This window comes from Oncorhynchus nerka, linkage group LG14 (assembly GCF_034236695.1).
Source record: "Oncorhynchus nerka isolate Pitt River linkage group LG14, Oner_Uvic_2.0, whole genome shotgun sequence".
Lineage (NCBI taxonomy): Eukaryota > Metazoa > Chordata > Actinopteri > Salmoniformes > Salmonidae > Oncorhynchus > Oncorhynchus nerka.
Window position 1 is genome coordinate 27,219,970 of NC_088409.1, and position 26,017 is coordinate 27,245,986.

The 26,017-nt window shown below is 43.5% G+C and overlaps 1 protein-coding gene across 7 annotated transcripts in view; it reads right to left on the reverse strand.

Moving 5' to 3' along the window:
• LOC115125830 (tyrosine-protein phosphatase non-receptor type 6-like) overlaps positions 1–26,017 on the reverse strand; it is a 61,509-nt gene that overhangs the window by 19,359 nt on the left and 16,133 nt on the right. For all 7 annotated transcript variants that reach the window (XM_065027875.1, XM_065027874.1, XM_065027873.1 and 4 more), the window contains 12 exons: positions 24,363–24,557; positions 20,692–20,881; positions 16,377–16,493; positions 16,048–16,173; positions 11,470–11,566; positions 11,240–11,319; positions 10,908–11,054; positions 9,207–9,338; positions 8,466–8,620; positions 4,859–4,926; positions 4,548–4,690; positions 4,065–4,129 (listed from right to left, as the gene is read on the reverse strand). In XM_065027875.1, the coding sequence (XP_064883947.1) occupies positions 4,065–4,129; positions 4,548–4,690; positions 4,859–4,926; positions 8,466–8,620; positions 9,207–9,338; positions 10,908–11,054; positions 11,240–11,319; positions 11,470–11,566; positions 16,048–16,173; positions 16,377–16,493; positions 20,692–20,881; positions 24,363–24,557 (1,515 nt within the window). The remainder of the gene's footprint in view (positions 1–4,064; positions 4,130–4,547; positions 4,691–4,858; positions 4,927–8,465; positions 8,621–9,206; positions 9,339–10,907; positions 11,055–11,239; positions 11,320–11,469; positions 11,567–16,047; positions 16,174–16,376; positions 16,494–20,691; positions 20,882–24,362; positions 24,558–26,017) is intronic.

Sequence of the window (26,017 nt, forward strand, 5' to 3'; positions counted from 1 at the left end):
GTGTATTATACTGTACTAGAGACGGGTGTTATACTGTGGTGTATTATACTGTACTAGAGACGGGTGTTACACTGTGGTGTATTATACTGTACTAGAGACAAGGGTTATACTGTGGTGTACTATACTGTACTAAAGACGGGTGTTATACTGTGGTGTATTATACTGTACTAGAGACGGGTGTTACACTGTGGTGTATTATACTGTACTAGAGACAGGGGTTATACTGTGGTGTATTATACTGTACTAGAGACGGGTGTTACACTGTGGTGTATTATACTGTACTAGAGACGGGTGTTATACTGTGGTGTATTATACTGTACTAGAGACGGGTGTTACACTGTGGTGTATTATACTGTACTAGAGACAAGGGTTATACTGTGGTGTACTATACTGTACTAAAGACGGGTGTTATACTGTGGTGTATTATACTGTACTAGAGACGGGTGTTACACTGTGGTGTATTATACTGTACTAGAGACGGGTGTTACACTGTGGTGTATTATACTGTACTAGAGACAGGTGTTATACTGTGGTGTATTATACTGTACTAGAGACAGGTGTTATACTGTGGTGTATTATACTGTACTAGAGACGGGTTACACTGTCGTGTACTATACTGTACTAGAGACAGGGGTTACACTGTGGTGTATTATACTGTACTAGAGACAGGGGTTACACTGTGGTGTATTATACTGTACTAGAGACGGGTGTTACACTGTGGTGTATTATACTGTACTAGAGACGGGTGTTACACTGTGGTGTATTATACTGTACTAGAGACGGGTGTTACACTGTGGTGTATTATACTGTACTAGAGACAGGTGTTATACTGTGGTGTATTATACTGTACTAGAGACGGGTTACACTGTCGTGTACTATACTGTACTAGAGACAGGGGTTACACTGTGGTGTACTATACTGTACTAGAGACGGGTGTTACACTGTGGTGTATTATACTGTACTAGAGACAGGGGTTACACTGTGGTGTACTATACTGTACTAGAGACAGGTGTTATACTGTGGTGTATTATACTGTACTAGAGACAGTTGTTTACACTGTGGTGTATTATACTGTACTAGAGACGGGTGTTACACTGTGGTGTATTATACTGTACTAGAGACGGGTGTTACACTGTGGTGTATTATACTGTACTAGAGACAGGGGTTACACTGTGGTGTACTATACTGTACTAGAGACAGGTGTTATACTGTGGTGTATTATACTGTACTAGAGACAGTTGTTTACACTGTGGTGTATTATACTGTACTAGAGACGGGTGTTACACTGTGGTGTATTATACTGTACTAGAGACGGGTGTTACACTGTGGTGTACCTTACTGTACTAGAGACAGGTGTTATAATGTGGTGTATTATACTGTACTAGAGACAGGGGTTACACTGTGGTGTATTATACTGTACTAGAGACGGGTGTTATAATGTGGTGTATTATACTGTACTAGAGACAGGTGTTATAATGTGGTGTATTATACTGTACTAGAGACAGGTGTTATAATGTGGTGTATTATACTGTACTAGAGACAGGGGTTACACTGTGGTGTACTATACAGTACTAGAGACGGGTGTTACACTGTGGTGTACTATACTGTACTAGAGACTGTTGGTTACACTGTGGTGTACTATACTGTACTAGAGACAGGTGTTATACTGTGGTGTATTATACTGTACTAGAGACAGGGGTTACACTGTGTTGTACTCTACTGTACTAGAGACAGGGGTTTGATTATACATGAGGTGGGTGCCTCGGGGGCTCTTTCATTACTAGGGCCCAGAGTCTTTTCTGACCATGTCGTCTGACCAGGAAGAACTCTGATCCCTATAGCCAGGGTGAACCGTGCTGTATAACCAGGGTGATCCCTATAGCCAGCTGTATAACCAGGGTGAACCGTGCTGTATAACCAGGGTGATCCCTATAGCCAGCTGTATAACCAGGGTGATCCCTATAGCCAGCTGTATAACTAGGGTGAGCTGTGCTGTATAACCAGGGTGATGCCTATAGGCAGCTGTATAACCAGGGTGAACTGTGCTGTATAACCAGGGTGATGCCTATAGGCAGCTGTATAACCAGGGTGAACTGTGCTGTATAACCAGGGTGATCCCTATAGCCAGCTGTATACCCAGGGTGATCCCTATAGCCAGCTGTATAACTAGGGTGAGCTGTGCTGTATAACCAGGGTGATGCCTATAGGCAGCTGTATAACCAGGGTGATCCCTATAGCCAGCTGTATAACCAGGGTGATCCCTATAGCCAGCTGTATAACTAGGGTGAACTGTGCTGTATTACCAGGGTGATCCCTATAGCCAGCTGTATAGCTAGGGTGAACTGTGCTGTATTACCAGGGTGATCCCTATAGCCAGCTGTATAGCTAGGGTGAACTGTGCTGTATTACCAGGGTGATCCCTATAGCCAGCTGTATAACCAGGGTGATCCCTTTAGCCAGCTGTATAACCAGGGTGAACCGTGCTGTATAACCAGGGTGATCCCTATAGGCAGCCGTATAACTAGGGTGAACTGTACTGTATTACCAGGGTGATCCCTATAGGCAGTTGTATAACTAGGGTGATCCCTATAGGCAGTTGTATAACCAGGATGAACCGTGCTGTATAACCAGGGTGATCCCTATAGACAGCTGTATTACCAGGGTGATCCCTATAGGCAGTTGTATAACTAGGGTGAACTGTGCTGTATTACCAGGGTGATCTCTATAGGCAGCTGTATAATCAGGATGATCCCTATAGCCAGCTATATAACCAGGGTGAACCGTGCTGTATAACCAGGGTGATACCTATAGCCAGCTGTATAACTAGGGTGAACCGTGCTGTATAACCAGGGTAATCCCTATAGGCAGCTGTATAACTAGGGTGAGCTGTGCTGTATAACCAGGGTAATCCCTATAGGCAGCTGTATAACTAGGGTGAACTGTGCTGTATTACCAGGGTGATACCTATAGCCAGCTGTATAACCAGGGTGAACTGTGCTATATAACCAGGGTGATACCTATAGCCAGCTGTATAACCAGGGTGAACTGTGCTATATAACCAGGGTAATCCCTATAGGCAGCTGTATAACCAGGGTGAACTGTGCTATATAACCAGGGTGATCCCTATAGCCAGCTGTATAACCAGGGTGATCCCTATAGCCAGCTGTATACCCAGGGTGATCCCTATAGCCAGCTGTATAACCAGGGTGATCCCTATAGGCAGCTGTATAATCAGGGTCCAAAGTGTTTCCTGGTCAAGAAGAACCCGTGTCCCTACATTCTCATAGCAGTTACACTGCTAACATTGTCTTAACTGTTTTCAGGGCATCCCTGGGAATCAGAGTGTAATTTGAACCCTGAATGGTCTGGTTGATCGAGTGGAGTTTGGTCAGTCCGGACATTCCAAATAGGTCAAGTGATTCCTCCTCTCCTTTGTTGTCCAGTTTATTTTTTTATAATTGGTCCATTCTTTCCAGAGCGAGAGAGTACAGTAGGGCTACCTAGTCAAATGTATCGCCTCCAAAGGTTACACAAACGTGCCCAATCAGCTAAATTGGACAACAGAAGGATGGAGAGACACGGGGGGGACGACGATGATAAACAATGGTCCCATTCAATATGGCTTATAGGAGCTAGGCTCATTAGGAGACAGAGGTGAGAAAGTGGTGAGAAAGGCCACATTCTCTCTCTCTCTCTCTCACTCTCTCTCTCTCTCTCTCTCTCTCTCTCTCTCTCTCTCCACCGAACCTCTCTCTCTTTTCCGTCTCTCTCTACCTAACCTCTCTCTCTCTCTCTCTCTCTTCCGTCTCTCTCTACCTAACCTTTCTCTCTCTCTCTCTCTTCCGTCTCTCTCTACCTAACCTCCTCTCTCTCTGTGTGTGTGTCTCTCACTCTCTCTCTCTCTCTTCTGTGTCTCTCTACCTAACCTCCTCTCTGTGTGTGTGTGTCTCTTACACTGTGTAGCCTGCGCCAGAGAACTTTGACCCAATGTGGTTTTGAGGAGAGATGGGAATATGTACGGAACTCCAATGGCATGTGCACAGACACACACTGTACAAACTCACTTGGAGACCTTGCGGCTGGCAGGCTGGTGTTTGAACTGCAAATTTCCATACTCTGTCTCAGCTCCCTAGAAAGGGGAGAAGAGGACAGTGAGTGTTAGACTTGATGGGTGGTATAAGGTGAGTCAATGTGCAGAGTTAAGTCATAGTCTTATTAACAATTTCCCAGAAATTTAGCAATTTCCGTTAATTTCAACCTCTCACTGTCAGTGTTCATATTTTACAAAGCAGTCTATGATAAGATATCTGTTTGGAGGACAAAAGAACATGCTCAACAACAGTGAAAAGTATATCTTGACATAGATCCCTCTGTGTCAGCTGATATCTGAGTCTCTCTCTGCTGTCTTGTTATTTTTTTCAACACAGTTTGTCAATAGACACATACTGTAGCCAGTGCACTTGGGAGAGGAGAACAATATATATTTGATTCCATATTACCCATATTCCTCTCTCCCTTCTATTGCAACCTCCCCCCCTCTCCCTCACCTTGTTGTAGGTCTTGGAGGCCTCTATGTACTCAGAGACGGCCAGGTAGATGAACTTGTACTGGGCTTCAGTCTGCACCATGCCTGACCGCTGGTCTCTCACCATCTGGATGCTCTTCTGGATGTCTATGTCACAGTCCAGACCTATGGACAACCAGGAAGTTAGAATCACAATCCACAACAAAAACATTGTCATTCTACAGTGATGACAGGCATTACAAGGATCATGGGACAAAAGAGCCATAATAAGATACAGTATAATATCATGAAGATCTGAAGAAATGTAGAACTTTGGTAATGAAAGAGACTCACCTTTCGTGTCGATGGTCTCGATGATCATGTCGATCACCACAATGGTGCCAGTTCGGCCTATTCCAGCACTGCACAGAAACACAACACAAACAGAGTGGTTGTAGGGACAACTGTCAGTACAGTACAATGTGATTGGGCTCAATGCAATTCACTGAAAATAATGAACTGTATTGACATCATTTCTAGAGCAGTATTGATCATCTAAGTCATTCTGTGATCGGAGGTGTAAAGTGTTCATGGACAAACGGAGAGGGATTTGTCACGTTGTCACACTAACAGATGTCTCAGCCAGGGGATGACCACTTTACACACGCGTGACTGTGACAGTTTGGTTATATTATAAAGACCAGTGGATTGGATAAGAACTTTGTCCTTATGGATGTCTTTCAGTGTAAAGAAGCAAAGGAAATAGCTTTTGTCATTAAACTGTACTGCAACAGCCTTGTAAACACTCTATACACTATTACGCTGTACTTATGTCTTCTTACATAACAAATAGTCACGGGACCAACAACGTACAAGGACCCTCCCTATCTTTGATATCACAAGGGGGAAATTCCTATAGGATGAACTGTCAGTTGACTTAAAATGCTGAGTACTGCAACTAAGGTTGCACATTTTGGGGAATATTCAGAGGTGGGAACTTTCTGTTGGAATTAACAGGAATATATGGGAATTAACGGAAATATATACAAATTAATATGAATACCATTTAAATGTAGATGTTTTTTGCATTGGATATATTTACCATATCATATAGAGACAAAAACATAAACCTTTTACCTTATAATTAGACATAATTGCAAATTATTAAATCCTTCCAATAGAAATAAAAAAAACTATTTAGTTACGAATTGAACTTTAATTCAATGTGTTTGCTTTTCACATGGGATGATTTCACTGAACAACAAAAGAAAGCATATATTGAATGATCCCCAATGATCCATCACATCTCCCTAAAATGTTTTCAACATACATCTGTAAAATTATAGTCTAGAAACTAAAGCTTTGGTTGTCTTCCTCTCAGGCTTCCATGTCTTCTCCCTGGACCTCCTCAATGTTCACCTCTTGAACATCAGACTCTGAGGCCTCATCTTCACTGTCACTTTCCAACCTTGTTGAGGATGGCTCATTGTCAGGCTCAAAAAGCCTCAAATTTGCTCGGATGCCCACCAATTTTTCAACCCTTGTATTGGTCAGCCTGTTGCGTACTTTGGTGTGTGTGTTCCCAAAAAAGGACCAGTTGCGCTCTAAGGCGGCTGATGTTGGTGGGATCTGGAGGATGATGGAGGCAACAGGGGGAAAAGCCTCAGATCCACAAAGTCCCTTCCACCAGGTGGCTGATGAGATATGTTGGCACGACTGTCATATCTCCATCCCAAAGCCCTTGCTTGGAAGTGTACTTCGCCACTCTGCCAAGAGCCTTGCCCTCATCCAGGCCAAGGTGGCGAGACACAGAAGTGATGACACCATAGGCCTCGTTGATCTCTGCACCAACATGTACGCTGTGGCGTGTATGGGCTTCAGACAGAAGTCTTGATGTATTTCAGAACTGCAGTTTCCTCTGCTTGGAGCTACTGTGAAGTGGGCAGGGCGATACGGATTTCTTCTCTTACATCTGCAAGCAGAGTCTGAACATCAGACAGGATGGCATTGTCTCCCTCATTTACATTTACATTTAAGTCATTTAGCAGACGCTCTTATCCAGAGCGACTACTGCTATAGGTTTCAGGAGTTTCAGGCTGCTTACCACTCTCTCCCAAAATACATCATCCGGGAGGATCCTCTTGATGGGGCTGTCCATATCAGCAGACTATGATATGGCCATTTCTTGGAGAGACTCCTTCCCCTCCAGGAGACTGTCAAACATGATGACAACACCACCCCAACGGGAGTTGCTGGGCAGCATCAATGTGGTGCTCTTATTATTCTTACTTTGGTTGGTGAGGTAGATTGCTGCTATAACTTGAGCCTTCACATACCTAACCATTTCCTTGGCTCTCTTGTAGAGTGTATCCGTTGTTTTCAGTGCCATGATGTCCTTGAGGAGCAGATTCAATGCATGAGCAGCACAGCCAATGGGTGTGATGTGAGGATAGGACTCCTCCACTTTAGACCAAGCAGCCTTCATGTTCACAGCATTGTCTGTCACTAGTGCAAATACCTTCTGTGGTCCAAGGTCCTTGATGACTGCCTTCAGCTCATCTGCAATGTAGAGATCGGTGTGTCTGTTGTCCTTTGTGTCTGTGCTCTTATAGAATAATGGTTGAGGGGTGGAGATGATGCAGTTAATTATTCCTTGCCTACCAACATTCGACCACCCATCAGAGATGATTGCAATACAGTCTGCTTTCTCAATGATTTGCTTGACCTTCACTTGAACTCTGTTGAACTCTGCATCCAGCAAATGAGTAGATAGAGTCTGGTTGGAGGGGTGTATGCTGGGCGAAGAACATTCAGAAATCTCTTCCAATACACATTGCCTGTGAGCATCAGAGGTGAACCAGTTGCAAACACAGCTCGATCAAGACATTCATCAGCATTTCTCTGACTACGTTCCTCCATTGAGTAAAAAAATCTTCTGATTCCAGGAGGACCATGAGCTGTTTCTATCGATAAGGTGTCTGATTCATCATTTTCACCTCGAATAAAAGAGGGACTTTTGTCAGAGGTTGCTTAATGTGAGCACTGAGGGAATTTTATGCACTTAGCCAGATGATTCTGCATCTTTGTTGCATTCTTCACATATGAAGGCACAGTATTTGGCACAGTATTTGCAAATGTACACAGCTTTTCCTTCTCCATATGTCTCCACACATCAGATAGTGGCATTTTCCTGTAAAGATTTGAAAAAATGAGTATTTTCTTTTTTTTTAAACAATTCCATGTACAGATAAATATTTAAGCAGCTAGATTAAACAACTCCTTTGTAAGATAATTTTTTTTTAATGAAAACAGGTGAATTAGCAGGCTAAAGCAAGCTAAAACCCACATGGTAGCAAAAACTAACTAGCAGAAATTGTTAACAAGTTAGAAATGATTTAAACACACTTTCTGTTGGCTACTATTTACTAGTTAACAAAACAATCATGTATGTCCTATGAAATATATTCACCCCATCCAGTATTGTAATCAAAATTTACTAGAAAGCATCTAGTCCTTGGCTCAGACAGTGTGGTAGTGAGGGCTCAATAGCATCTCATTAGTGTGCAGGATCTTGAGAATCAGCTGTACATGTGATGGAAGAATACACTGTGCATGCAGAGGGTTGCAATTCCATTGAATTGGGGATAGTTGAACCAAATATGCCACAAAACCTAGAATTGCCTTATTTGTATCCCACAAAAAAAGATTCACTGTTATAACCAACTTCTTTGATGAATTTAAGCAACATTACCAGGCTAAATTTCCCATGGAAAGTTTCCGACACTTTGTAACCCTAACTGCAACTAATCTTAACAACTAATCTTTAATCCTGGAAAAACAACATAATCTGAAATTCTTATAATGTATTCTAGACAATGGAGAATGGATAGAACTGACACTTATCTTCCTGAACACAGCTGGAATATACCAAGTTTACAGCTGGAAGACAGCTAGAATATACCTGCAGTGGATGATCATTGGCCCGGCGTTGGCGAACTCGGCCTGTTTTGTGTTGACCTGAGTGAGGAAGCTGAGCACCCCTCCTGGCTCCTCGGGAACTCCATGGTCGGGCCAGCTCAGGTACTGGTAGTGCCAGATAGTACGGACCGAGTCCGACTGGGACAGACGAGGAGGGGAGAGGAACGAGACAAAGAGGAGAGACATGAGTAATACTGTAAACTCAGCTAATCTGTGACTGCAGTGATGACCGAGGTAACAGTGATGACAGTGATGATAATGATAACAGTGACGACAGAGATGATAATGGTAACAGTGATGACAGAGATGATAATGGTAACAGTGATGACAGAGATGATAATGATAACAGTGATGCAGTGTTGACAATGGTAACAGTGACGACAGAGATGACAGTGACGATAATGGTAACTGTGATGCAGTGATGATAATGGTAACAGTGATGCAGTGTTGACAATGGTAACAATGATGACAGTGGTAACAATGATGACAGAGATAACAATGATGACAGTGGTAACAATGATGACAGAGGTAACAATGATGACAGTGGTAACAGTGATGACAGTGGTAACAATGATGACAGTGGTAACAATGATGACAGTGGTAACAATGATGACAGAGGTAACAATGATGACAGTGGTAACAATGATGACAGATGTAACAATGATGACAGTGGTACCAGAGTTAAGAGAGGTGATGATGAGTGGAACCAGCAGGTGGTACCTACCTGATCCAGAGGGGAGATCTCCATAACCCTGATCTTGTAGTCAGTGGCATCTCTCTCAGAGACCCAAGTGACCACATACGGCCCCACCTCTTTGGAGCCCTGCATTTCTGGCCAGTATGGCACGCATTTATTCTGCATAAAAAAAACATGGAGAAATGGTTTGAGGAAAATGATATGGGTAGTTTATACTATGTTATAATATTAAAATCATACAATGTAAAAGAAAATGCTTTCAAATTCTCAGTAACACTCTTAAAACTTCTTATGGCTGGGGGCAGTATTGAGTAGCTTGGATGAATAAGGTGCCCAGAGTAAACTGCCTGCTCCTCAGTCCCAGTTGCTAATATATGCATATTATCAGTATATTTGAATAGAAAACACTCTGAAGTTTCTAAAACTGTTTGAATGATGTCTGTGAGTATAACATAACTCATATGGCAGGCAAAAACCTGAGATAAAATCAAACCAGGAAGTGGGAAATCTGAGGTTGGTCGATTTTCAACTCAGCCCCTATTGAGGATACAGTGGGATATTGGTCATCTTACACTTCCTAAGGCTTCCAATAGATGTCAACCGTCTTTAGAAACTTGTTTGAGACTTCTACTCTAAAGGGGGGATGAATGAGAGGGGAATGAGTCAGAGGTCTGCCAGCAGTCACAAGCTGGTCACGCGCATTCACATGAGAGGTAGTTCCCGTTCCATTTGCTTTTCTGAAGACAAAGGAATTCTCCGGTTGGAATATTATTGAAGTTTTATGTTAAAAACATCCTAAAGATTGATTCTATACATCGTTTGACATGTTTCTATGGACTGTAACAGAACTTTTTGACTTTTCGTCTGCAACTAGTGAACGCGCTTTGTGATTTGTTTACCAAACGCGCTAACAAAAGTAGCTATTTGGACATTATCGAACAAATCAAACATTTATTGTGGAACTGGGATTCCTGGGAGTGCATTCTGATGAAGATCATCAAAGGTAAGTGAATATTTATAATGTTATTTCTGACTTCTGTTGACTGCACAATATGGAGGATATATTTTTGGCTTGATGGTTCTCTGAGCGCCATACTCAGATTATTGCATGGTTTGCTTTTTCTGTAAAGCTTTTTTGAAATCTGACACAGCGGTTGCATTAAGGAGAAGTTTATCTATATTTCCATGTATAACACTTGTATTTTCATCAACATTTATAATGAGTATTTCTGTAAATTGATGTGGCTCTCTGCAAAATCACTGGATGTTTTTGGAACTACTGAACATAACGCACCAATGTATACTGAGATTTAAAAAAATATAAATATGAACTTTAGCAAACAAAACATACATATATTGTGTAACATGAAGTCCTATGAGTGTCATCTGATGAAGATCATCAAAGGTTAGTGATTAATTCTATCTCTATTTCTGATTTTTGTGACTACACTCTTTGGCTGGAAAAATTGCTGGGTTTTTCTGTGATATGGCTCTGACCTAACATAACCGTTTGTGGAGCTTTCGCTGTAAAGCCTATTTGAAATCGGACACTTTGGTGGGATTAACAACAAGATTACCTTTAAAATGGTATAAGATAATGGTATGTTTGAGGAATTTCAATTATGAGATTTCTGTTGTTTTCAATTTGGCGCCCTGCACTTTCACTGGCTGTTGTCATATCGATCCCGTTAACGGGATCTCAGCCCTAAGAAGTTTTAAGTCACTAACCCGTCCCTTCTCGACCTCCCTGGTTGTCATGACGATGACCCTTGTCCTCTCCTGCCACACCATCTGCCAGAAATCGTTGACAGTTGTTGCAAGGCAGCCCTGACAGGCGATGTACACCTTCTGGTCACTGGGCTCCTGCAGCTTATTCTACAAAGAGATGGAGAAAGTTAGTAAAATATGTAAAATATTGTCTACATGGAGACAAAGCCCATTGCAATTATAGTCTCTGATCATATTAATTAAGACATATTCATGTTTAGACTTGTTATGGATTCCTAACAGAGGTTTATCATTTGATGTTGAGGCTACAAGGTGACATAACATGTACTTACTGTCACATAGTTGCCATTGATGTAATCTGAGCCAATGATATCGGGGTCTCCAGATGACAGAATGACCCTGGTCTCATCAACTGGGAGGAGAATAGGATGAGTGTGGAGATGGAAGGATGAGAGAGAGCGATGAGGGGATGTATCAGACAGAGAGAATATAAATGGAAGAGAAAATGTAAAGAAGATGGGTAAAAGATAAGAGGCTGCACTTTATTAGTAGATGCTCTTACAGGGAAGGATGTTCTTATATCGGTTTTTGCTTTTGTTTTCTGGTCTCATCCCTTCTTCTCTGCTCTTCTTCACCTTTGTCTCCTGCTTTTGAAGGGCCTGAAAAGAACGAGAAAGAGAGAGAAGGATAGTCATTGTAAGCTCAATGCAATTTTAAAAACATCAACATGCATTCAATTACTTAACCAACAGTATAGAGGGGCCTTTAAAAGGGTCACTTCTTGAAAATAAAAATAACCTCTCTAACAGCCATGACATTTCACAACCATGACAAAACAAATACAAGAATATCTATGGGCTAAAAACACTCAATTAAAAAACATCTGACATGGGCTAGTTGATCTGGACATTTCTGACCAGTTATAAATAGCTCTCTAAGGTCTGCAATGACTGACACGACAAGAGGAACTGATGATGCGCTACCCAATTTTGAAATTACAACTTGTGCATTCTAGTATTACAACTTTCAAGAGTAAGTTTAAAACTGGACTGAGTTCACTTTATATATATGTTTTTTTTAATGCCGACCCCACAGTTTGGGAACCACTGGACTAGAGGAAAGAGTTTTCCCCCATGGAGCTCTTGAATGTACAGGGAATAAAGTCAGTAGAGCTCCCTCTGGTGGAGTACTAGAGGGTGTCTCTAATGTGGCTGAAATAATGCATACAGGTATCTGGGGACAGGCTATACAGTTTAGCAGATAAGCCCCATCTTGATCTGGGTGACTTGTTGTTTTTACCTTGAGCCATTTCAGGTCATCAAAGTGAGAGTGATGATCACAGGATGGGCGTTTGAGAGTAATCAGTAATCCTGACTACAGGATGGGAGTTTGAGAGTAATCAGTAATCCTGACTACAGGATGGGAGTTTGAGAGTAATCAGTAATCCTGACTACAGGATGGGAGTTTGAGAGTAATCAGTAATCCTGACTACAGGATGGGAGTTTGAGAGTTATCAGTAATCCTGACTACAGGATGGGAGTTTGAGAGTAATCAGTAATCCTGACTACAGGATGGGAGTTTGAGAGTTATCAGTAATCCTGACTACAGGATGGGAGTTTGAGAGTAATCAGTAATCCTGACTACAGGATGGGAGTTTGAGAGTAATCCTGACTACAGGATGGGAGTTTGACAGGATTGTGTCGAGGCACAGATCTGGGGAAGGGTACGAAAACATTTCTGCAGCATTGAACGTCCCCAAGAACACAGTGCCCTCCATAAAAGAAGAAGTTTGGAACCACCAAAACTCTTCCTAGAGCTGGCCGCCCAGCAAAACTGAGCAATCAGGGATGAAGAGCCTTGGTCTGGGAGGTGACCAAGAACCAGATAGTCACTCTGACAGAGCTCCAGAGTTCCTCTGTGGAGATGGGAGAACCTTCCAGAAGGACAACAATCTCTGCAGCACTCCACCAATCAGGCCTTTATGGTAGAGTGGGCAGACAGAAGCCACTCCTCAGTAAAAGGCACATGATAGCCCGCTTGGAGATTGCCAAAAGGCACCTAAAGACTCTCAGACTATGAATCTGATGAAAACAAGATTGAACTCTTAGGCCTGAATGCCAAGCGTCACGTCTGAAGGAAACCTGGCACCACCCCTACGGTGAAGATGTGGAGATATTTTTCAGGGGCAGGGACTGGAGACTAGTCAGGATCGAGGGAAAGATGAACGGAGCAAAGTACAGAGAGATTCTTGATGAAAACCTGCTCCAGAGCACTCAGGACCTCAGACTGTGGTGAAGGTTCACCTTCCAACAGGACCATGACCCTAAGCACACAGCAAAGACAACGCAGGAGTGGCTTCAGGACAAGTCTGAATGTCCTTGAGTGGCCTGCCAGAACCCTGACTTGAACCTGATCGAACATCTCTGGTGAGACTTGAAAATAGCTGTGCAGCGACGCTCCCCATCCAACCTGACAGGACTTGAGAGGATCTGCAGAGAAGAATGGGAGAAACTCCCCAAATACAGGTGTGCCAAGCTTGTCGCATCATACACAAGAAGACTCGAGGCTGTAATCGCTGCCAAAGGTACTTCAACAAAGTACTGAGTAAAGGGTCTGAATACTTATGTAAATTATACATTTGCAAAAAAAAACTGTTTTTGCTTTGTCATTATGGGGTTTTGTGTGTAGATTGATGAAGTAAATAAAAAATAATTTCATACATTTTAGAATAAGGCTGTAACGTGACAAAATGTGGAAAAAGTCAAGGGGTCTGAATACTTTCCAAATGCACTGTATATCTTGTGTTCATCTCTATGTACACATTAGGGGATAGACGTATTCTTATAGCTAATCCAGCTATACCGTAGCGCCTTACAACCTGTCCTGACCCATGACCCCTGGTGGGAGCTGCTGCTAGTGCTAATCCAGTCCCCTGGCTATGAGGGGAGTTTCAGTGAAGTTCCTCATCAGCCCCTCTCATCCTGCCTTTTAGCCTGTGTCAGCTCAGGTGAACTGTAATTGGTCTGAAGGATTGGGGTTACACATACATCCAGTGTTTACTATTTCACTGGGCTAAAACAAAAGCCTGCATGTGTACTCCAGGACCAGAGTAACCTAACCCCTGGCCTAACCTCACAGTCTTGAGGGAAGGGATTGACTGTAAAAATCCCAGACATAGATTCACTCAACCCAGGTGTGACAACTCAAAATCTTTGCAGGAATACCTTCAGGAGAATGAGTTATTGTTGAAAGACATGCAAATCCCCATTCCCAGTATTTGTGGAATACTGACATACTGTATTACTATGAATACATTCATGAATGCTCTATAAATATGGCATGTTTATTATGTGTTATGTATTCTTTATGAACATACAGATAATGTACATTCTTTACCCATATTTTTTCTACCATTTGAAAAGTTATTTTTAATGTGCTGTTAAAGCAGTTTGGAATTAGTGTTAGACAATTTCTAATCTCTCATGGCCAGACTATGTAGCATCTGAAGCAATTGCGCAAGCTTTTAGTTGTGGGTTTCTGAGATTAGACAATTTGGCCTGAAATAGCAGTACCACCAGTACCACATGGTGGTAGTAAAAATGTGGTCTATGGTTCTTGCAGTCTACTTCCTATGGCTGTAGTTGTGAGACCTTTAACCATTTGATTCTAGTTTTTCCTTGCAACACTCTCACTTTGACTTGTCCAACGGAACATGTTTCAAAATGTTTCACCATGTTGCACAAGAGTAAAGGCACATTACATACACCGTTTATATGACCAACCAAATGGTCAAACACAGACACACTAACATTCTGACAACACCAGGCACGCGCGTGCACCATCGCCATGCATGTTGATTTTGTCCATCAACACCGGAAGCCATCAGGACACTCAGGTTGAATTATCAAAACAAACTGAAACAACTATATTAATTTGGTGACAGGTCGAAAAGCATTAAACATTCATGGCAATTTAGCTAGCTAGCTTGCCGTTGCTAGCTAATTTGTCCGGGTACATAAACATTTGGTTGTTATTTTACCTGAAATGCACAAGGTCCTCTACTCCGACAATTAATCCACAGATAAAATGGTAAACTGAGTTAGTTTCTAGTAATCTCTCCTCCTTCAGGGTTCTTCTTCTTCTTTGGACTTTAAATGGCGGTTAGCAACCAACTTGAAGGTGCATTACCACCACCAATGTACTGGAGTATGGACCTCAATTAATCTTTCAATCACCTACATGGGTATATGCTCCTAAAAACCAATGAGGAGATGGGAGAGCCGGGACTTGCAGCGCATCAAGCGTCACAAATATAACCAAGTTCTATTTTAGCGCCTGGCTACGGAGACGCTCGTTGACTCGAGCGAGCAGTTTGGATGCAATGATGTATGTGTACATTTATTTTGCAATGCTGGTGTGGTCAGCATGTAAGAAATTAGTCCTCAGCTAACCTATAGTAGAGTAAAGCATCCTGGTTTCATAGACTAGAGATAACATGGTACATTTAAATCCGAGACAATAAAATTAGTATGATATTACATTTGGTATGGTAACATAAGATAGATGGTTACTTAAGGCAAAACAAAGTAGGTTGGTTGTTCGGGGTGGATGCATGGGTGTATAACGCTAACATCTAGCAACCCAAAGGTTGCTAGTTTGAATCTCATTACGGACAACTTTAGCATTTTAGCTATTTTTAAAATACTTACTACCTTTTCGCACGTTAGCTAACCCTTCCCCTAACCTTAACCCTTTAACCTAACTCCTAAACTTTACCCTAACCTTAACCCTAACCCCTAGACTAGCTAAAATTAACCAAGTAGTTAACGTTAGCCACCTTGCTAGAATTCGTTACATATCATACTTTTGAAAAATTCATAACATGTAGTACGTTTTGCAAATTCGTAACATATAATAATAATTGTAATTCATAATATTTCATATAAAATGGGTGATGATCATCCACAAATTAATACATACCATAAGAAACTTAGAATCTCATACTAAATGGAGTGTCTCGAATTTACATACATAATAATATAAAATGCTCTGAGACCAGGTTGAGAAAAGAGAAGAAGAGGTTAAGAAGGGTTGTTCAAAACATCACATCTTCCTTCCATCAAAAACTTAATCGACTTACATCAAACTCCTCCCAGAATCCTGCTTTGCTCTTCTTGTCTCCCTCGTTCTCTCTCTCGGCCATCTGGTCCAGCAGCCTCACTCTGCTGTCAATGTCTGCTGCATTCACTCTGGTGGAAAAGTAGGGCTGAAGGAGAGAAGGATGGAGTAGACAGGAAAGAGAAGAAAAGGAGAAGAAGTCCAGATTTGTTCGGATATGGCTCTATCTTGTCAGTGACCTTTAACCCATTATAAGATACAGTATCTCCGACCTGTGTAAGGTTGTAACTTGACTGGAACACTCACGGTGACCTGTATAGGGTTACAACTGTAAGTCCTGTATGTATTTACCTGTTTGAGGTGCACCCAGGTTCCAGACATCTCCTCGATGCCTTTGCGTTTGTAGTGCTCCATCAGGTCAGCCAGGGTGTCAAACATCTCTGTGCCTCCCACCGTGTACCGGTCATTCTATTTATATAAATATATGACGACATGGGTCCCATTATGCCTGGCGAAAACCAAACACTGCATTCCACAGTAAGAACCTTATACCAACGGTCAAGCATGATGGTGGTAGTGTGATGGTTTGGGGATACTTTGCTGACTCAGGACCTGGACGACTTGCCTTATAATATAATTATAAGATAATTCTACTGGAGAATGTCAGGCCATCCGTCTGTGAGCTGAAACACAGCTGGGTCATGCAGCAAGACAATGATCCAATACAAACAATCAAGTCATAAAAATGGCTAAAAAGCAAGAAATTTGAAGTTTTGGAATGGCCTAGTCAAAGTACAGACCTAATCTCAATTGGAATGTTGTGGCAGACCTTGAAACGAGCAGTTCATCCTTGAAAACCCACAAATGTTGTTGAGTTCTGCAGGCAAGAGTGGGCCAAAATTCCTCCACAGCGATGTGAGAGACTGATCAACAACTACAGGTAGCATTTGGTTGCTGTCATTGCAGCTAAAGGTGGCACAACCAGTTATTGAGTGACTATGTAAATTAAATAAATACAATAAGTATCCATTTGTTTTCTAATTTGTAAACTCAGGTTTCTTTTGTCTAATATTAGGTTTTGAGGGCCTCCCGGGTGGCGCAGTGGTTAAGGGCGCTGTACTGCAGCGCCAGCTGTGCCACCAGAGACTCTGGGTTTGCACCCAGGCTCTGTCGTAACCGGCCGCGCCCGGGAGGTCTGTGGGGCGACGCAAAATTGGCCCAGCGTCGTCCGGGTTAGGGAGGGTTTGGCCGGTAGGGATGTCCTTGTCTCATCGCGCACCAGCGACTCCTGTGGCGGGCTGGGCGCATTGCACACTAACCAAGGTTGCCAGGTGCACGGTGTTTCCTCCGACACATTGGTGCGGCTGGCTTCCGGGTTGGATGCACACTGTGTTAAGAAGCAGTGCGGCTTGGTTGGGTTGTGTATCGGAGGACGCATGACTTTCAACCTTCATCTCTCCCGAGCCGTACGGGAGTTGTAGCGATGAGACAAGATAGTAGCTACTAAACAATTGGATACCATGAAATTGGGGAGAAAAAAGGGGTAAAATCAAAAATAATAATAATAAAAATAATAATAATATTAGGTTTTGGTTGAAAATCACACCTGTCACCATCGTCTCACAAACCTATGCCTCATGACACTTCCATCACCTCCTTGATTATCTTCCCTATATCTGTCACTCCCCTTGGTTCTTTCCTCAGGTGTTATTGACTCTGTTTTCATGACAGTGCGTTTGTGTTTCGTGGTCATAGTTTATTTTATTTATTAAAACACTCACTCTCTGAACTTGCTTCCCGACTCTCAGCACACTCGTTACATTTGTACACTCTTGGCATTCTCTCATCCAGCTTCATGAGGAAGTTACCTGGAGTGCATTTCAATTAACAGGTGTGCTTTGTTAAAAGTTAATTTGTGGAATATCTTTTGCTCTTAATGTGTTTGAGCCAATCAGTTGTGTTGTGACATGGTAAGGGTGGTATACAGAAGATAGCCCTATTTGGTAAAAGACCAAGTCCATACAAGAAGAGCCCAAATAAACAAATAAAAATGACAGTCCATTACTTTAAGACATGAAGGTCAGTCAAATCAGGAACATTTCAAGAACTTTGAAAGTTTCTTCAAGTGCAAACGCAAAAACCATCAAGCGCTATGTTGAAACTGCCTCCCATGAGGACCGCCACAGGAAATGAAGACCCAGAGTTACCTCTGCTGCAGAGGATAAGTTCATTAGAGTTACCGGCCTCAGAAATTGCAGCCCAAAATAAATGCTTCACAGAGTTCGAGTAACAGACGCATCTCAACATCAACTGCTCAGAGGAGACTGCGTGAATTAGGCCTTCATGGTTGAATTGCTGCAAAGAAACCACTACTAAAGAGAATTGCTTAGGCCAAGAAAAATTAGCAATGGACATTAGTCCAAATTTGAGATGTTTAGTTCCAACCACCTTGTCTTTGTGAGACTGGTGAATGGATGAATGGATGATCTCCGCATTTGTGGTTCCCACCGTGAAGCACGGAGGAGGAGGTGGATGGTGTGGGGGTGCTTTGCTGGTGACACTGTCTGTGATTTATTTAGAATTCAAGGCACACTTAACCAGCACCAACCAGAACAGCATTCTGCAGCGATACGCCATCCCATCTGGTTTGCGCTTAGTGGGACTATCATTTGTTTTTCAACAGGACAATGACCCAACACACCTCCAGGCTGTGTGAGGGCTATTTGACCAAGAAAGGGAGTGATGGAGTGCTGCATCAGATGACCTGGCCTCCACAATCACCCGACCTTAACCCAATTGAGATGGTTTGGCGTGAGTTGGACCGCAGAGTGAAGGAAAAGCAGCCAACAAGTGCTCAGCATCTGTGGGAACTCCTTCAAGAGTGTTGGGAAAGAATTCCAGGTGAATCTGGTTGAGAGAATGCCAAGAGTGTGCAAAGCAGTCATCAAGGCAAAGGGTGGTTACTTTGAAGAATCTAAAATATATTTTGATTTGTTCAACACTTTTTTGGTTACAACTACGACAATATTATTCTACAATGAAAATAGTAAAAATAAAGAAAAACTCTTGAATGAGTTGGTGTGTCCAAACTTTTGACTGTTACTGTATATAAACACACACACACACACTCAAACACACATACACACCACACACACGGGACAATATAGAATATAGAAACTGTCAATAATACACAGTAATAATGTTCTGTTGGTAACTGTGGTTTTGGGGCTTTGGTTATGTTTAGCACGTGAAAGCAAATTTCCACATAAGAGGGAAATAAATGTTATCTAATATGATCTAATCATGCAGCTGGATGGCCGACTCACCAGACTGAGACTCAGTCATTCATTTATTACAGTCAGTGTAATTTGTGGATTTAAAAGGCATGCGCCGGTACTTTGGTGACTAGTAATTATTTTTTAAACCTCCCGCTTTGGGCTGGATGTATCTGTAGTTCACACTGTACATGCATAATCTATGAGCAAAATTGCCGTTTTACCTCAATTGGCTACGAATTTTCTAGTTTGAAAGAGACTGTTTTCTGGAAGCTGTGCTGCACCAATTTCCCTACATTTACAACTCACGTGGGCAAACCCCCTAGCAATTCAAGTTTCAGTCAATGAGCTTCAGCCCCTTGCCATTTGAGTGACAGCTAACAAGACTCACATACACATTAGAGAGAGAGCAATGACATGGTGCACATACCTGCCGCCCATTTGCGACATAGTATGCCATTTTCAGGACCACTTTTGGCTCATGGGCGCTACTTTCAGAACCACTATTTAAAAAGTAAACAAAAGTACCGGAAAATATATTTAATGTGCTTCCTATTATCTATTAAGAAATGCACCTGATGCTTGCTCCTGGTAGGGCCTGTGCCAGGACTCAATGACCTCTGTGATAATCTTCTGAGCCTGAATTCTCCAGACTCTAGCCCTACAATGCCTCTCATTCAAATCCGCCCCATGTCTGCACTGAGATGAACCACAGCTAAAAATAACCTAACCATGATGGTGCTGCTGATAATGTTGAATCTACGAAAAGCAGGTTTGGGGATGAATGCAGTTAGTTACAGTCTAGCTCTGCACTCGGAAATAACTATGCTATTTTTATTTCTAGTGGTAGTTACTATACATGCATGAATATAAAGTATTTAAAAACAATTCTCATGTATTTTATTGGAATCGTATATGCATTTTCACACATCACCTAAGGGTCCAAATAAATACGTAACTAACTAATTAAAACATAACCGCTTGGCAGACTTGTTTTTTAAGTAAAACTTTTGTAACCAGGATGTGGTCAGTGATATCTTTCAAACTCAAACCTCCATGTTCATATTGACATCACTTTGCATAACTGTTTCTGTGCTGAGACAGTAGTGGTGGTTGTTTGATGTTTGTCAGGTTTTCTCCTAGATGTTGGAAGCAGGAAGGTCACTCGTTGCATAAGAATAAACATTTTGGGGAAACTGAAAATTGGTCTGGTTTCATAACTAGATGTACTCAGATATGAGTAAAACTATAGCAAAGATTACAATGTGAATTGCAATAGTGAATGTGAGTGAATGTGTGAATGTGAGTTAGAGAGAGAAAAACACAAACACTCTCACATGCTCGCACACACTTATGTGCCCACACACAGACACACACACATACACACACACCTGGCACATGATCTTGATGTGTGAGACCCTCCTCCCTCCGCAGGATGCCTTGCTCTTCTCCTCAGTCAGAACAGACAGAACAAAGTCTCCAGGTTTGGACAGAGACTCCCGCACCAGGAAGGTGCCCGGCTCGTCCCGTTCCCATAGCAACTTCTCTGCATTGGGGCCTGACAGGTGTCCATGATACCACCTGTATGGTGTATGACAGAGAAGAGGTCAATGAAGCTCTAATGGAAACATCACTATGCCCTACAACAGGGCTGGCCAACCCTCCTCCTGGAGAGCTGCTGTGAGTACAGGCTTTTGCTCCAGCCTTGCTCTAACACATTGGATTCAGCTAATCATGGTTGTAATAAGCAGCTCATAAAGCAGAAGCCAGTGTGTAAGAACAGGGCTGTATAGTACTATACTGTAAAAGTATGGTTTGCAGCTTGTTCAGTGCTACCGGATAGACAGTGAACGCAAGTGTAAATATAATGTACTACAACTGTTTTGCGTGGGAATGGAAAGTAGTAGAGTACTTTAATAAATGGTTGAGGACATTTTGGTAACTAATGTGTATTTACGGCCTGTACAGATGCACTGTATGTGGGTTTATGCAAGGTATTTCTGTCCTGAGAGTATAGTGTGTGTGAGTGTGTGTTTGCGTGAATGCATCTGTGTGTCTGGGAGAGTTTACACTCGTTTGTATGGGGATCGTCTCTGAGTGCTGCCTGCTGTTTAAATTTAGGAGCAGTTCTCGATTTCTTCATCTGAACTTCCTGCTTTGCGGTCGGAAAATTCTGATGACAAGATTTCGTGGCTCAAGACAGCATGATATTAATAGCCTGAGCTCCACACAAACTACCCCCCTACCTCACCCCACATCACCACCCCCCTTTCCTCACCCCATATCACCAATCCCTCCCATTCCTCACCCCATATCACCAACCCTCCCTTCCTCACCCCATATCACCCCCCATTCCTCACCCCATATCACCAAATCCCCCCATTCCTCACCCCATATCACCAAACCCCCCATACCTCACCCCATATCACCAAATCCCCCATTCCTCACCCCATATCACCAAATCCCCCCATTCCTCACCCCATATCACCAAATCCCCCATTCCTCACCCCATATCACCAAATCCCCCCATTCCTCACCCCATATCACCAAATCCCCCCCATACCTCACCCCATATCACCAAATCCCCCCATTCCTCACCCCATATCACCAAATCCCCCCATTCCTCACCCCATATCACCAAATCCCCCGCATGCCTCACCCCATATCACCAAACCCCCCATACCTCACCCCATATCACCAAATCCCCCATTCCTCACCCCATATCACCAAATCCCCCCATTCCTCACCCCATATCACCAAATCCCCCATTCCTCACCCCATATCACCAAATCCCCCATTCCTCACCCCATATCACCAAATCCCCCCCCATACCTCACCCCATATCACCAAATCCCCCATTCCTCACCCCATATCACCAAATCCCCCATTCCTCACCCCATATCACCAAATCCCCGCATGCCTCACCCCATATCACCAAATCCCCCCATACCTCACCCCATATCACCAAATCCCCCATTCCTCACCCCATATCACCAAATCCCCCATTCCTCACCCCATATCACCAAATCCCCCGCATGCCTCACCCCATATCACCAAATCCCCCATTCCTCACCCCATATCACCAAATCCCCCATTCCTCACACCATATCACCAAATCCCCCATTCTCACCCCATATCACCAAATCCCCCATTCCTCACCCCATATCACCAAATCCCCCATTCCTCACCCCATATCACCAAATCCCCCATACCTCACCCCAAAGTGCAGAATTTGAGGGTACTTTCATCCATATCGGGTGAACGTTTAGAAATTGCAGCACCTTTTGTACATAGTCCCAACCAATATTTGGCCCCATATTCCTCGCACGCAATGGCTACATCAAGCTTGTGGCTCTACTAACTTGTTGGATGCATTTTCAGTTAGTTTTGGTTGTGTTTCAGATTATTTTGTGGAGTCACTTTTATTGTAAATAAGAATATAATATGTTTCTAAACACTTCTGCATGAATGTGGATTCTACCATGCTTACGGATAATCATGAATGGATTGTGAATAATGATGAGTGAGAAAGTTACAGAGGCATAAATATCATAGCATGACACCTCTGCATTAAAATGAGACCATAAAGCACACCATCACAGCAGTACCTGTGATATGGGTATCAAGAAAGAGATCAGAAAGACTGAAACAGAGCAAGAGTGAGATGGAAGTTATGAGAGAGGAAGATATTGAGGGTCTGGTCACTGTTTTCAAATGTGTCAAAACCTAAAGTTTCCAACCGCAGCAAGAAAGGGAAGTTAAACTGACAGAGAAAAGAGAGCGGGGAAAGGAGGGGCAGTGAGGGTAGAACATGAGGGATTTACACACACGCCACACACACACACACACACACACACACACACACACACACACACACACACACACACACACACACACACACACACACACACACACACACACACACACAAACACACACACACACACACACACACCCACACACACACACACACACCACACACACACGCCACACACACACACACGCCACACACACACACGCCACACACGACACACACAAGCCACACACACGCCACACACACGCCACACACACACACATGCCACACACCCAACACACACACACACACAGACACACACAGACACACACAGACACACACAGACACATACACACACAAACACACACCGCACACACGCCACACACACACACACACACACACACACACGCCACACACACACACACACACACACACCACACACACGCCACACACACACACACACACACACACACACGCCACACACACACACACACACACACACACACACACACACGCCACACACGACACACACACGCCACACACACACACACACACACACACACACGCCACACACACACACAGACACACAGACACACACACACACGTCACACACACACACACACACGCCACACACACACACGTCACACACACACACACACACGCCACACACACACACACACACACACACACGCCACACACACACACACACGCCACACACGACACACACACGCCACACACACACACACACACACACAGACACACACAGACACACAGACACACAGACACACACACACACGCCACACACACACACACACACACACACACACACACACACACACACACACACGCCACACACACGCCACACACGCCACACACACACACATGCCACACACGCCACACACACACACACACAGACACACACAGACACACACACACACGCCACACACACACACACAAACACACACACGCACAGACACGCCTCAAAGTAAAGGCCATAGAATTACCTTTCCTTCTGAAAGCTTTATGATCCTCAACATTAAGCGTTTAGATTAAGAAAGTATGAAATGACAAAATGGCTGGATGTCTCAGGAGTATTTTATATGATCTGCCGTTTGATAAATAACATTTGAAATTCAGAGGAACAGTGAAAGCAGCGCACAGGCCTCTGAATGGTGAAGTTCGGGATAGAGATTTCAGGCAAGAGTACACTGACTTGACTGACTGACTCTGGTGGAATTAAGGGTTAGGGGTAAAGGTTAGAGTGCACCGACCTCTCGGTGGTGGGGTCAGAGCAGTTGAAGGGGTATTTGAGCTCGATGATGGTGCCGTCTTTGTCCTGCAGGATCCCGTTCTCTGCAGTGTAGTGCTCCACCAGCTCGGACAGCGTGGCAAACTTCTCCCCTCCATACAGGTCGTAGAAGTCCCCTGTGTTTTGGATACGGATGTGGGTCACCAGCTCACCCACCCTGGGGTCAAAGATCAGGGGAGGGGGGACATTCGTGGGCCAGTCAGTGACAGTAGACAATTCTTCCTAAGATAGTTTTAAGTAAATAAAAACAATGTAAAGTAGCGAAAGAGAGATGCAGTGTATCTGTCCCTGACAGAGATGCAGTGTATCTGTCCCTGACAGAGATGTAGTGTATCTGTCCCTGGCAGAGATGCAGTGTATCTGTCCCTGACAGAGATGTAGTGTATCTGTCCCTGACAGAGATGTAGTGTATCTGTCCCTGACAGAGATGTAGTGTATCTGTCCCTGGCAGAGATGCAGTGTATCTGTCCCTGACAGAGATGTAGTGTATCTGTCCCTGACAGAGATGTAGTGTATCTGTCCCTGACAGAGATGTAGTGTATCTGTCCCTGACAGAGATGCAGTGTATCTGTCCCTGACAGAGATGCAGTGTATCTGTCCCTGACAGAGATGCAGTGTATCTGTCCCTGACAGAGATGTAGTGTATCTGTCCCTGGCAGAGATGCAGTGTATCTGTCCCTGACAGAGATGTAGTGTATCTGTCCCTGACAGAGATGTAGTGTATCTGTCCCTGACAGAGATGTAGTGTATCTGTCCCTGACAGAGATGCAGTGTATCTGTCCCTGACAGAGATGTAGTGTATCTGTCCCTGGCAGAGATGCAGTGTATCTGTCCCTGACAGAGATGTAGTGTATCTGTCCCTGACAGAGATGTAGTGTATCTGTCCCTGACAGAGATGCAGTGTATCTGTCCCTGACAGAGATGCAGTGTATCTGTCCCTGACAGAGATGTAGTGTATCTGTCCCTGACAGAGATGCAGTGTATCTGTCCCTGACAGAGATGCAGTGTATCTGTCCCTGACAGAGATGTAGTGTATCTGTCCCTGACAGAGATGCAGTGTATCTGTCCCTGACAGAGATGCAGTGTATCTGTCCCTGACAGAGATGTAGTGTATCTGTCCCTGGCAGAGATGTAGTGTATCTGTCCCTGACAGAGATGCAGTGTATCTGTCCCTGACAGAGATGCAGTGTATCTGTCCCTGACAGAGATGCAGTGTATCTGTCCCTGACAGAGATGCAGTGTATCTGTCCCTGACAGAGATGCAGTGTATCTGTCCCTGACAGAGATGTAGTGTATCTGTCCCTGGCAGAGATGTAGTGTATCTGTCCCTGACAGAGATGCAGTGTATCTGTCCCTGACAGAGATGCAGTGTATCTGTCCCTGACAGAGATGTAGTGTATCTGTCCCTGGCAGAGATGCAGTGTATCTGTCCCTGACAGAGATGTAGTGTATCTGTCCCTGACAGAGATGCAGTGTATCTGTCCCTGACAGAGATGTAGTGTATCTGTCCCTGACAGAGATGCAGTGTATCTGTCCCTGACAGAGATGCAGTGTATCTGTCCCTGACAGAGATGCAGTGTATCTGTCCCTGACAGAGGGCAAGAAAAGGAGAGAGGA